This window comes from Nansenia antarctica (genome assembly GCF_963989245.1).
Source record: "Nansenia antarctica genome assembly, chromosome: 4".
Classification (NCBI taxonomy): Eukaryota; Metazoa; Chordata; class Actinopteri; order Argentiniformes; family Microstomatidae; genus Nansenia; species Nansenia antarctica.
The window spans coordinates 51,574,125-51,588,686 of record NC_137689.1 but is presented as its reverse complement, the minus strand read 5'-3'; the positions used below and the strand labels follow the sequence as shown (position 1 = coordinate 51,588,686).

The 14,562-nt window shown below is 41.5% G+C and overlaps 1 protein-coding gene across 2 annotated transcripts in view; it reads right to left on the bottom strand.

Moving 5' to 3' along the window:
* Positions 1-14,562, bottom strand: part of cntfr (ciliary neurotrophic factor receptor) — a 138,136-nt gene that overhangs the window by 12,491 nt on the left and 111,083 nt on the right. For both annotated transcript variants that reach the window (XM_080530264.1, XM_080530265.1), the window contains exons 5-6: positions 14,117-14,283; positions 9,283-9,446 (exon numbers count right to left, since the gene is read on the bottom strand). In XM_080530264.1, the coding sequence (XP_080386390.1) occupies positions 9,283-9,446; positions 14,117-14,283 (331 nt within the window). The remainder of the gene's footprint in view (positions 1-9,282; positions 9,447-14,116; positions 14,284-14,562) is intronic.

The following is a 14,562-nucleotide window of genomic DNA, read 5'->3' as shown; positions in this document are numbered from 1 at the left end:
CCCCCCCACCGCCCCCCCCACCCCCACCCCACCCCAACCCCCAAAAACACTCATACATAGGGCCTGGCATTAAACTCTGAGCATCCCTGTACGCATGCCAACGCGCTGTCATACATTAACAGACGTCTTGACGTACAAGAAGGCATACGCTTAGAGACACATGAGCGGACCGAAATTGTTCATTTGACCCCGAGAATCCCTCCAAAGTCCCTGATTTAATCCCCCCCCCCCCCCTTGTCTCATTTCCTGTAAAATAAATCTGACACACCGGCCATGCGTGACTGTCCTTAATTGGCTCACTACCGCCGAATCTGAGCAGAAGTGGCCCATCCGGCCTATCAGGCACAGCGCGGCGGTGGCTGACTGTGTATCTCTCCCGGCTGGCACTGAGAAGCTCCCTGAACCGCTAACGGAGGCGAATGGAAATACCAACGGCGGCAACGGCGGTCAAAAAATCCGGGAGAGCGTGTCTGTTGTCGTGGAAAGAAAACCCAATTATGTGGTACTTCCCAACGTTCTCGTCTGACTTTTCACTGATGGGATGAGAGTGCACAGGCAAAATGGGAGCTGTCAATCAAGCTAATGAGACCAGTCCCCCATGCCTTCTCCCCAGGCCCCCCCCATCCTGCTACTTTCCACAAAGTCCCCCCATCTCGACTTCAACCCACCAACAGGTTCATGGGTAATTGTCAGGCTTTGCTTTTTTTCTTCCTTTTGATGCCACCTCTCTATCTTCGCAATTACTCTAAAAGGGAGTGAAACTACCTGGCCAATCAAGCGGCTAGCGCAGAAATGTGTGTTGTGTCTCAGCGCTACTTTTACAAATCTACGAGGCATTCATTAAGAAGGTCGTTGTACTGACTCACAGTCACATCATACAAATGCAATGCTTTCACGCAAATTAGTTACATCATATTAGCATGTATCCGGAAAAAAAAAAGATTATGGGTCAGTCTCAGTTCACACACACACACTCTTCTCTCAATACAGAGAAGCACTGGGGTTGGTAGCCTACTTTAACAGACAGGTTGCTATACCGCTCGTTAGCAAGAACCATCATTAAAACTGAACATAGCCCATGGGGCAATTTAACACTATCTACTGCAATCGGTAGGACAGACTCAATATCATGCATGGAATGGAATGAGAGAAACCATTTCTCATTACATTCCATGAATTACAATGAGCCTGTCCTCCGATTTCTACCTCCACCAGCCTTCACTGATACCATATATCCTAAAACTGGATGTAAAATACACTTTTTTTTTATACAGGTGGTCTCTGAAATTGCTGTACTATAAGAGGCACATCACATATAAAGGAGCTGAATATCTTCAGAATGCGTTTTAAAGAGTATGTACAAAATGTAAAAACGAATGAGATGACAAAAAGTACAGTATACAGTACAATATTTCTTGCAGTGCATATTGACATAGACATAGCACATATTTGAGTGGGCTAGTACATAGGGTGTTGTTTGTGACAAAGATAGCCATACTGATGTGGAAATCGATAGAGGGAGGATAGAGGGCAAAATATCAATTTGTCATAATTTTACCTCACCTACAGGCAAGGTGAACAAAAGAACGAGACTGCATGTACACAAGGTTTGTCCTGGCTCTGAAAAGAGTAAGATTTGATCACAAACGGTTTCTACTCAGCCTTCAGACTACTCTTTTCATTCACATGAAATATTCCTAGACAGATAGACACAGAAAATAAGTTTGTGGAAGTGGAAGGTCTGCAATCTAAAACTGGGGTTGTCATATTAGATGAATGACGTGTGTGTGTGTGTGTGTGTGTGTGTGTGTGTGTGTGTGTGTGTGTGTGTGTGTGTCTGTGTGCATGTGTGTGTCCGTCCGTCCTTTAGTCCGGCTTGCTGTGTTCCACAAACAAGGTTTAACATATTAGTCGTATGACAGACAGACAGGAGACAGAGCCAGAGGGGAATTCGTACAGGAGACGACGTGAGTAGGGGAGCAGACATTCTGACCACACACTGGGGATTAGGAAATGATGGTGGTCAGTTCAAGGCATTATTAGTGTTAAGGAGATCTGATGTTCTCGTGTGTGTGTGTGTGTGTGTGTGTGTGTGTGTGTGTGCGCGCGCGTGTGTGTCTTGTGTTAGGTTGTGTCAGCTGTGGCGCTTCATGTCCCGTACTTTAGGACAGTGCAGAGTAATCTATCTACGGTATCTGTACTAGGAGCTTGACTCTTGTAGCCATGCTTATGGGCTGGGTGATTATTGTGAGTACAGAGGGATGATCACTCTGATGATGGGTAATGATATCCTCCCATCAGGGACACAATCAGCCCGCAGGTTCGGGTGATGACAGACCATCTCATTCCTGTGTGTGTGTGTGTGTGTGTGTGTGTGTGTGTGTGTGTGTGTGTGCGTGTGTGTGTGTGTGTAAAAGAGAGAGAGAGAGAGAGAGAGAGAGAGAGAGAGAGAGAGAGAGAGAGAGAGAGAGAGAGAGAGAGAGGGAGGGAGGGAGAGAGAATAAACTAGTGAGTGAGTGAGTTAGTCTGAGAACGAAAGACACATCCCAATGTTTTGTTCATCTGTGTGTTTGCCTAGCTTAGCTTAGCGAAGGGGGTTGGGTAAGGAGAGATGCTAGACTTTCATGAGCTAGATGTCAATGTAGACAGCTGAATACACCCTTTCTCTCTAATTTCCTTTGCCATGCTAATGGTACCGCAGTGCTGGGCACTATTGATTAATCTAAGTGCTGGTTGGTGGATGAGAGTGACTTTTGGCAGACACACAAAGACCATTAAACACAGGGAGGGGGAGGGAACGGGGGAATGCAGCACATCAGGGAGGAGGACAAAAGAAAGAAAGAAATGCTGGATAAATAAATGTATGAATGAAAACGTAAGCCCTGTTGGCAAAAGAGATGTGGATTAAAGACATGGGAATTTTGATTGTTTCTCTTCCTCTTTGTGTGTGTGTGTGTGTGTGTGTGTGTGTGTGTGTGTGTGTGTGTGTGTGTGTATGTGAGTGCACAGAGGCATTGATATTGTTTAACTCAACACTCCGGGTCAAATCCCCTTACAAATAGTTTCTCAGATATACCATAGATTCCACATAATATTTCCTCAAATAGATGAAGGCATGTTTTGTTGTGTTTTCATTACTAATCACTGCTTTGCAGAATTCAGGTGCCCTACACTTTCATCACAGGGTTCCTCAACCAGTCTTGTCAAACTAAACTAACAGCCTGTAACCAACTAGTCTTGTGTAGCTATACCTCCAAATCACATTCTTTTCATGGATATCTGAATAATTGTTGATTAGCCGATCTGGCTTGGATTGAACTGGAAGGAGCGATGGGAGAATGTGCTCATGTTGCATTCCAAGAATCCTCCCCCCACATGATTGGTTGTTTGTTATTATTTGCATCATCTTTTCCAACCGAGTATGACTATTTTTTCATGATGTGATCCAAAAGCCTGGTCTCAACAAGGTTAATAACCACCCGTCAGTCTGTATTTCTGTCAGACTATCACGTATGTATGTGTGTATAATATCTGACTTTTCTCCCTCCCTGTGTATTTATGTCTGTCTCTGCCAGTCGCTCTGCTATGCTTCATTGACTACTGTTAATTAGGTCTAATGCGGCCCTCCATCATAACCCAGTCTTATGCTGTAGCCCTTGAGAAGTGGTCTGTTAAACCCTGCTGATCGAGGTCAAGACCAGGATCAAGACCAAGAACAAGAAATAGAACATAAGGGGCGCTTAGGTGGCGTAGCGGGTTAAGCGTTGACCATGTAACCGCAGGGTCCCCGGTTCGATTCCGGCCGGGGACATATCCTGCATGTCATCCCTCCTCTCTCTCTCACCCATCTACATCTCTACTATATCTGTCAAGAAAAAAAAAGAAAGAAATAGAACATAGAACAAGACCAGGACCAGGACCAAAACCAGAATTTAGAACAAAAAGATGATTAGGACAGGAACAAGACCATGACCAAGACACAAACCAGGACCAAGACCTAAATACAAAGACCATCACAAAGAACAAGACCATATCAAAGACCCAACTATCCTCAAGTTTCACGACATCAAATACAAGTGAGATGAGATGAGATGAGAGATGAAAGAAGAAGAACAATTATCTGCCTGGTCTGTATTCATGAAGGAGGTGAAGTGCATTAGACACTACCACCTTGCTGCTCTTTCGTTCCACGTTCACTCCGTCTCCTTTTGTCTTTTGAAAAAAATTCAATAACTTGATGTGGCTGCCATTGAGACGTAAACGGCTCATGTCATCTTTATAATTGTGTCTGTGCCCACCTAATTCTCCTTACCAGGGACTGCTAAATGTCACAGCATGTCAGCTAATCTTCTGCTCCTGACTGGGCCTAATGAGAGGGAGAGGAGTTCACCAACCCAATCTCCCACACAATCACTGTCAGGGAATGGAAGAGCATGTAGAAACAGTCTTCATCACACCAGTAAGCTTCTAGTCTTTTCGGCTCTGCATCGATTGAGGGGTGGGTCTAAAAGTATTTGAAATAAGAGAGTTGTCTTGAGCCTGAGGGCCAAATGTGCGGAGTTAGCACTTTTGGGTCTATTCCATTGATTCATTGTGCCAAACAAAACCAATCAATTAATACAATTATTTTAAATACTATTTGAAGCCAGGTCTGGTATGATGTACTTTGAGGTGGAGTCCAAACTGAAACTGAAACTTGAATCCCATTTTGAAAATATCTGTCAGTTGACTACATTCTTTATTGCCCATTCATACTTTTTCTCGATGGCTAAGGAAGTCAATGGGAAATTGGAAAAGTAATCATATTATTTTAAAAACTTGAACCCTCTAATTATCATCTCAACATTCCGATTGCTCAATTATCTGATCTCTAAAAGCCAGCAGGACTTTTAAATTGAGTGTGCATGAATGTGTGTGAACTTCTGGCTTGGGTAAAACATCCAAGTGTCAATCTGAATCTGAATTTAAAAATGGAGGGTTCTGAAGACGTCTCTATGGAAGTGAAGGACATATGAAGGACACCAGACGTGCTGATCTTCTGTTGAACCAATCAGACCCACTTTCTCCATTTTCTATTTTCCTCCTCAGAGCCTTCACATAATTCTTTGATTACAATTCAACCTCTAGTCTTTCTCATGTATAGAATGATGTGGTATCTTGTCATAAGTGCCTTTGAGGTGGCTATGAATGAGGAGGAAGAGGTCTAAGTGAGTCAACGTTACAGACCTTCCTGATTACTTAAACTGCACTACAATCATGCTTGACAGAATATATATATATATATATATATATATATATATATATATATATATATATTCAATTGAATGGGAAGGTGTGTCCAAACTTTTGACTGGTACTGTATATTGTTAATGAGACTGATTTCATTCTCCATTCATCATTATTCAGATCATGGATCTTTATGCAGATGAGAGAGGTATAATTATGAATAGATGAAAATCCTATTTGTAGGGCTTACTCTTGTTGAGGTGTCAGATTGTGCTACAGAGGTCACTGCTACTACTGCTACTACTACTTAATATAACTGCAATAAAAAAGCACCAGGGGTGGCAGCTATCACGTCTGCCTCACTGAGGGGTGTGTATTGAGTCCACATAATTGATGCTTGCTCTCCCTCCACGTTAGGTAGCTCCAGCCAAAAAGTCCAGCAGCTGCAAAAACGGAAAATGTTAAATTTAACCGTAAACGTTTCTCACAATTGAATTTTTTGTCAAAACAGGGAGTGATAAACAGTGGAAGACTAATGCCTGAGCTTATCATTAATCATCCATGAGGGGTCATTTGAACCCTGTGAGTAAAAATGTTTTTTATATCTTTGCACTCGATCAAATTTCAGGAGCCTCCTTTCATTACTTTTCCTAGATATGTGCGTTCTACCACCTCCTTACATTTTCTAAATCACATCAGGATAAGCTAATATAAAGCTATTTTGCAGTTTTTCTGTGTAGGAAGCAGGCCAATTTACAAGCGGCCAACTAGTGGCCGTTGTGTGTAAATAGCAGCTTAGCATTGTCAAAAGGGCCGAGGCGGCTCTTTTAGTAGGTAAGAAAGGCACGGCTGTTCTAGTGTTAAGAACCTACTTCAAATGAAGGGACAGAAAATAACATGGTTGTTTCAAATGGAGTGGTACCAACAAAAAGATAGGCTGTGTAGCTCTGCTACGAAGAATCGACTGTTTTCCCTGCCTTCTGTTCTCCACTAGCGGCAATGTTTGGACTAACGCAGGATTTAGTGAATTGAAAAATCTACAAAGGAGCCTCAACAAACATGAAAAATGGACAACTCACATTCAAAGCCAAATTGCTTTGAATGAAAAAACGGATTGTATAGTTCACAAATGGTGAGGAAGGAATGCAAATCACCCAGACAGCTCCTCAGCTTTTTGGCCCAGAATGATCTGATGCAGACGGTCCCAGAAACGACAAAGTTACTCCAGCTGGTGCTCACTATCCCAGCTGCAACAGCATCTATTGAAAGGTCGTTCTCTGCTTCAAAACATACAGTCGGAATCGGACTGACCAAGGATGACTTTCATCCCTGGCAATCATCTCTATTGAGCCGGAGAGGCTTTTAAAAATCAAATCAAATAAAGAGGACTTCTACAACAAAGTCACTGATGTCTTTGTCCAGAAGGATAGGCGAATGGACTTCATTCACAAGTTGAATGAGTATGAATAGTGGAACTGCATTTGCCTATAAAATAATCAAATACATAACTTACCAGTATGCGTGTGTAGTAAAGAATGCTGATATGAAATATGAAACATACGGCCGCCTAACCAATAGCCATTGTGCAACCTGCCAATTGAATGGTGAATTCAAGCTACCTCTATTGGGTTCATGTAAATCTGTCTCTGATACTAGCCAGTGCCTCCCCAGTCATTGACCTCACCGCACGTCACACACACACACACACACACACACACACACACACACACACACACACACACACACACAACACACACACACACACACACACAAACACACACACACACTCAGAGACAGGCCCGCTGCTACTTTTACATGTGAAACTCATCTGAGGGCTCACAGTATGGGGAGTGTGTGTGTGTGTGTGTGTGTGTGTGTGTGTGTGCGTGCATGCATGCATGCGTGCGGTGGGGAGGTCTTTGGGATTGTGTTGACAACACATTTGCTGGTCGCTGGACTGGGCACATGTTCCTGTTTCTCTCTAGCTTTGCATAATTGCTCTCTCTCTCTCTACCTTTATGGTGGCAGACTTTGAATGAGTAGAACAAAGTCCAGAGAGGATTCTTTCCTGTGAGGCTCAGGGTAAGACTCATTGCCTTGTATTTGTAATTACAGATAAAAGTTCTATTAAAGTGGAGCAGAATCGTGGCAGACTTTAAAGCTTTTTTTTTTTTCTTCTTCCATGTCATTGTTGTTCCAGTCAAGCTCCAGTGTAATACTCATCTTACAGATTACTCTATTTTTCTTTTATAATACCTCTGAGAAAAATTGTACAGAGGCGAAACATATGGTTATCATTACACACACAGTTACAATGAGAGGGAGTGGACATATCAGTTTTCAGTTCTCATTCTGTCCATAAAGATTCCACCATTGTGCAGGTTGCTAATGCTTCATTGGTATTCTGCATTTGGAGCTGAACATTAACAACATATATGGGCAGTAAATAGTGTATACCCTTACACCAGATGCCTTGCTAGCTAGTATGATTTATGCCACAGAATGAGAGGTTTTGCCTGTACTTCAATTATGACTGCATCCATCATTTTAAAGAACTATCACGTTCTTATGAATATATTCAACACTTATATTAGGTAGTCATAGTGACATGTCCATGTCTTGGTACCAACCTCAAACCTTGCTGTCACACAGAATGTCAATACATCCAGCTTTGTGGCATATGTATGGAACACACCAGCATTTTGATATACGGCTGTTATAAACAGTCATAACATGTTCATGACAGTGTCATGCAGGTAGAATAACAGGTGTGGCAGGTGGCCTCGAGATTAGAGATGTGGGCTTCGACTCCCAGTGATGGAACGTGAGGGATACTGGCATCATATTTATATATATAATATATTTGCCAACCACTTCCAACATGCCCTTGAGCAAGGCACCTAACCCCCTATCTGCTACCATACTGCCAATCCTATGCTCTGCCCTCTCTGTGTATGTGCATGTGTGTGTAAGCTATGTGTGTGTCTCGGGGGGGGTATGCAGAGAGACACATTTCCATTACCTTTTGATAATGTACAATAAAGTCATTTCCTTCTAGCATGGCATTTACAATTGCATTTAGTGTCACCACTTTGAAGTGCTATACATGCAGTGTAGATGTGTGAATTACACGTGTTACAAATGTGTAGGAATGAAAACAGTGATTATATAGGCTTTTAACAAAAGATCCACTCTAATATTATTCACTAACGCTAACAATTTATGCTGGCATATGTTTAGATAATAATATTTCACAGTAAGGGCTTTCGCCTGTTAGTCATTACCATATCATTTCAAATTCACCCCTTGATACGCTCTGACAGAAGTAAACTGGGAAAGCTTTGATTGACAGGTTCGATCACATTCCATTTTCACTTCAACAAGATTCTGTCCCGGATTGAAACACGAGCCCAGAGGTGCCCTCTCCAAAAGGACCTTACAACAACAGCCTCTCAGCCAGGGATGGAAGTGTGTGTGTGTGTGTGTGTGTGTGTGTGTGTGTGTGTGTGCGTGTGTGTGCGTGTGCGGGAGTGGAGACACATTTGATGGAGACAGTCATGTGATTTACATGTGTTTGTGTGATACAAAGACAGCGATAGTTTGATCTTCCATTGTGAATGGTGATGATCAATGTTCCCTCTCTCAGCCTGGAACACCTATGTACGTACAGTTGAATGAGCATGCCTGGTGGAGGTCCTGAGGATAACAGAGTCATCGACATCCATCATGTGTAAACATAACTATGTATTATGACTAATGCAGGGTCATATCATAGTTGGTATTCTTAATGGAACTTAGGATCAGGTATGATCGAGTGTCTGTCACACAGGGATGATCGTTATTAATCACTATTAATCATCAAATATCTAGATGACGTAATGTTAACTTTTTCATGTGAGCACTAGTGTGTAGAGTTTGCTTTATCATGTCCAGAACTGTCTGAACTTTACTGGGGAATAAATGTATGTTCTGTTCTTTATTCTTATCCGTCCACTTCTTCTCTCTCTTTTTAAGAAATATTCACACACACAGCAGATTAAGAAATACCAGACTCACGTGTTGCCACTGGTCGCGGATGAGCGGCCTGTAGCGCAGGAAGTACTTGAGGGGGAAGCTATCCACGTCGGGCCACGTCGACGGGCTATTCCAGGTCACCTCCAGACGTCGCACGTTATTGGGGATGGGCGTGGCCACCACCTTCTCAGGGGGGTCGGGTTTCACTAGAGAGACGACAAACAGACGGACAGACAGACAGACATGGGTGGGGCTGCGGATCGTAAAGGACAGAGCACTGCCAGTGAAATGGATACACGGGCTTATAAGAGTAATATTACTATGATAAATAGATAAAGATGAGAAGGTATAGACAAGACACTATGCAAAGGACAAAGGCTATTGATAAAAATTGTATGTGGGTTTGGTGGGAACAGATTATCGGTTGAACTAAAGGTCTTTTCTGAGAATGAGAATGAAACCGAACCAAACCAAGATGTAAAGAGAGTAAATACAAGGTAAAGAGAGTAAATACAAGGTAAAGAGAGTAAATACAATCAAATGAAAGAAAATGGGACTGATAGCTGTTGGTGGAGCACAAACTGGGAACCATCTTGATATCACTGTCTTCACAGGCTTCTGACAGATCTACTGCAGGAACTGTGTAACTTCCCCCAAAATGCAAATCTCAATCTTGAATGGGAATAAAAAGAAATAACAACTGACCCTAGATCAGCATCAAGGGATAAGCTTCACCCTGCTAACTCTTCACAGAGATCGGAGAGGTATGAGCAAACTGGTAGTAGCTACACCATGCCCTTTGGTAGGCTAGGTGGAATCTTTACCATCTTACTTACACCTATCCAATCTTTTCAGATGGACATATGTCTAGGCAGCAGAGGCTAGGGGGTTAGCTCAAGGAGAAGGATGATGGAAAAAAAGAGGGGATAGAATAGATTGTTGTGTGTATTACAGTGGTGGCTTGGGATCACGATCCCAGAGTGAAGGATGCTGGGAAAAGAGAGGGATGTTTTGTTTGTCCCTGCGGTGGCTAGGGGATCAGTGTGTTTGCTCAGAGGTTTAGCTCCACACACTGGGGTGCAGACAGACAAAAGGGACGTCCTTTGACAGAGAGAGAAGAGTAAGCTACCCCTCCTCCCTTCTTTAATTTTACCCTTCATATCTGTTCATCCTCATTCATATTTTCATCATCCCCTCATCTTCCCTAAGGATCACAATACTCAGGAGCAGATCTGGATACACATAGAATTTGAAATCATTACAAATACTTCTATGCTTGATCTGTGCATCTGTGCTTGATTGAGCTTGCCTGTTTAAAAAAAATATATTTTAAATACAGGTCTGCTCAGAAGTAAACCCATGAATAAGAGAATGAATGAAATAAAGGTGAATGGAAAATGTGCAAATGAATGAACTAATGTATTCTTATATAAAATGTATTATGTGTGTATCTTATATTAAGCTGACAATATAAAGAGAACTGTGTACAAGGTAAGAGGCATAGTGGGAAGACACCTATGATGGTACTGTCCTTGGCAGAACAACTCCAGTATTTAGTTCCATGAGAGTCATACACATTATTCTAGACACAAGGACAATACTGTACTGATGGTTTGATGAACGAGCGAGGGTCTTTACTACCATTACTTTCCTCCAGGTAAGTTGTTGTATGTTTCAAAGGATGCATGACATTTCTTTTATTTCTGTGGTGCTTCAATGTCTCTGTAAATAAATGTGACTTACAACTTCAAATTGCACCAAATGAGCACTCATCTTTGGCGTGTGGGCGAGGAGCCCTTCCCACCGTTAAATTCATCTGTATAACTCCTCGCCGATATAACTGGAGGGCACTATTATCTTTCAAAAGCTAATCCGGTAATCCAGATAGCATTAGCATTTTCATTACTCTCCGGCCCGCATGTAACCATGCATGTAAACACTCCATTTAGTTGCTGAGAACCATCCCACCACTTGTGTTTCCTGAAGGAAAGATATCCTCTCTCCTGAGCTCTGAACCCCCCTGACAGAGCTTGCCAGGGGTTGATTCTGTTTGAAACTCAATCAATTCAGGAAGTTAATTGAATTTCTATTTTTAGTTTTTGAATCTAAAACATACCACTATTGTCAATGTTAGTTTTTTCAATTAATTAATTAATTCAAATTCCCTTCCCCAATAGACAAAAACAGTGTTGGGACCCTGTTGTTTGTCTGGTTGTAATTTGAGTTAAAAGCGGCGTCCCAGATAGTGAGGAGCATGTAACCTACAGAGTATCTTTCATTATCAGATTTTCTCTGAACATCTAAAAACAAATGATATTTACAGTATGAGGTGTTGACCACACATCCCTGTGTATGCTAACGCTTCGCTACACTTGCAAGCAAATTACGAAAAAATCATATTCCAGATGTTTCCATAAAAACATTTCCGCAACAACATCCTATGAGAACTTAGTTGGATGAGTGACAGCAACATTTACATTTTGAACTCACCTCATTGATAGGTAATTATAAGAAACCACTTAATTATTCGAAATCACTTCTGCAAAGTTATTCCACCCTTATTCTCTGGTAACGTGTTGAGCCTTCGCTGTGTTAATAACCTGTAATAATTGGTAATGGCTGACGGCTGCTGTCAATCATGATGTGTTTGACTTCAGGTGCAGTGATGAGAATTTATACTTATGGAGAAAACCCCTGGGAGAACAAGTGGTAAGCTATCTAGCCTTTATAGCAGGGGTCGGCAATAGGCGGCCCGTGGGCCATTGCTGGCCCGTCACCAATAATATTTGGCCCAGCAGATTATTTTGAGAATCCATTTTTTTTTTTTTTTTTCTTCACTATATCGGACCGACAGTCCAACACCGCGCCTATAATGTCTGAATAGAGAATCTACCTCCACCTGAATAATGCGTATTGTACTTGTATCCATGTTGAGAGTGAATGACACAGGGACAGACAATCAGGCAGCGGGGTGCACCGAAGCGCACTGACGCTGAACCCCTCATAGTGAATCATAAGCAGGTGGACACGGCGTGGTGCTGAAATAGCCAACATGCGGTGTGTGGTTTGAAAAAAATAACATCAGCTCATTAAATCATTCAAACGTAATGTTTACGTATGTGACTGCAACACACATATGAACAGTAACAAAGCAAATTCTGTTTAATTTTCTGAAAAACATTGACAACAAAATCGGCGCAAAGTGGTGGTAGGCCTATGCTCCTGAAACGACAGAGCAAACGCGCTATTAGGGATAATAAGTACAATGAGCCATTCATTCAAAATATACAAAATACAATTAGGTTATTAAATACAATAACGACAGGCTTGGTACTCACTTAATGTGAAAAGTGGCATCTCCCATCGGTCACTATTTGCTTGATATCTGGTGTCACTTTAATCCGCTTGCTTGATATCTGGTGTCACTTTAATCCGCAGGCAGTTTATTTTTATTTTTATGCATCAATCGATTCCTCTCGTGCGTCTTTATCACATTCATTGACGAAAAGGACGACTTGTATAGAAAGGGAACATCGTGAGCACGGAAGATGTGAGTCTCACAACGGCTCTGCATTGATGAAACCAGGTAGGATGAACGTATAGTTCGCTGTCCATTCCTCTTTAAATGCCCTGTTTCCACCGTCAACTTTCCTCTTTAGACCTTTGGAGAGTGACATGATGTTTCTCTTGCTAGCAGGTTAACTGTTTAGCTAACTTCACCCGGCACGCAAACAACCAATCCAATAATGAATAATGTGACCTTGTCTGGGAGGAGGGGGGAATAATTCAGAATAAAACGATGTTAAATAATTATTAGAATAAGTTAGGCTGCGATACATCGTCAGTCCACATATTTATTATTCAAAACTATGGAAAGGGTGAAACTACGTTTCAACGTTGTTGAGAATCACAACACAAACTTGCTAGTCAAGCCTAATACTGCAACGTAATGGATTGGACTGCTACCTAGTTAACTAGAACACTACTTTACATTGTTAGCAGGCTCACAAATCAAGCTGTGTTAGTTGACTAGCGATGTGTACATTTTTCGAAAGAAAAGTCAAAGCATTAGAACGTGTCACATTTTTAAACAATCAATTACTTAAATTAGCCTTTGATTATGTTCTGGCCCGCCATCTAGTGGCTCAAAAAACAAAATGGCCCGAGGCCAAACCTAATTGCCGACCCCTGCTTTATAGAATGCATACAGTATCTTTCAGTTGAAAATATCTTTCTGCCAAACTTTTCATTTACAGTATTCTATCTATTGGATGGGAAAGATGAACATTATTGAATGTGTTTGGCCATTATTTAATGTGATATTGTAATGTAATATTATTGTAATGTAATACAATCATTATAATATTGTAATGTAATAATGTAATATTACAATGTATGTATTACATATTACATACATTGTAGGCTCCTTCAAATCTGAACTATACAGAAAATCCAACTAAGCCATTTTTCCATTGATTCTACTATATCTATGAATTAACTGGGGAATGACTGGAAACTATATGACATACTGTACAGTGGTCAAGGATGCCAGCCAGTCCATAATGCTTTATCTGCAATAATAAAGGTACAATTCATTGGCTTTTATGATGTGAAGTACACCCTTGACTTGAAGTATAAGCTGAGTACTACTGTTTTATGTAATAAAAAAAGCTAAAAATCAAAGGGTGTATTACTCCATTCTTTACATGTATGTCTTTGCTGTTAGTGTATCACTGTGTATTACAATGTTACTGTATTACATTGTGATTTGGTAATTATACAATTATACAAGTGTGCTGTCCATTCTTCATGTTCCCTGTAGCCCAGTACCAATGACAATAAAACTGTGAGACTTGTTCAGAGCTCCTGGTCCTACCTATGGTGGACTCCTCAAAGGAGATGGTGTTGGAGGCTCGTCCGAGAGCATTCACCGCAGTGACGTTGACCCTGTACGGGAAGCTGGAGAAAACTTCAGGGAATTTAACGTGACAGCGGTTCTTGTGGACCCCATCTCGCTGGACATCCAGGGACCTCTGGTTGTGTCTGGGAGAGAAACAGGGGGAGACAAAAATGGCTTAAAGGCTTTTTTTCTTTATGAGGTTTGGAATATAAGACTTGGTAATACACATTACAGTGTTTGTTTGGCAAGTATTGACATTACTCATTCATATATTTTACTTAATGTTATAGCCCTAAACCCTGCCCTGACCCTAAGCATAATGAAACCCTAAGTACAAGTACACAGTAACACCATTTTGTAATGTAAAGTGTTTACAAGACTTTACAAATGGACAAAGTTTCCATAAGCTGACAACGTTTCTG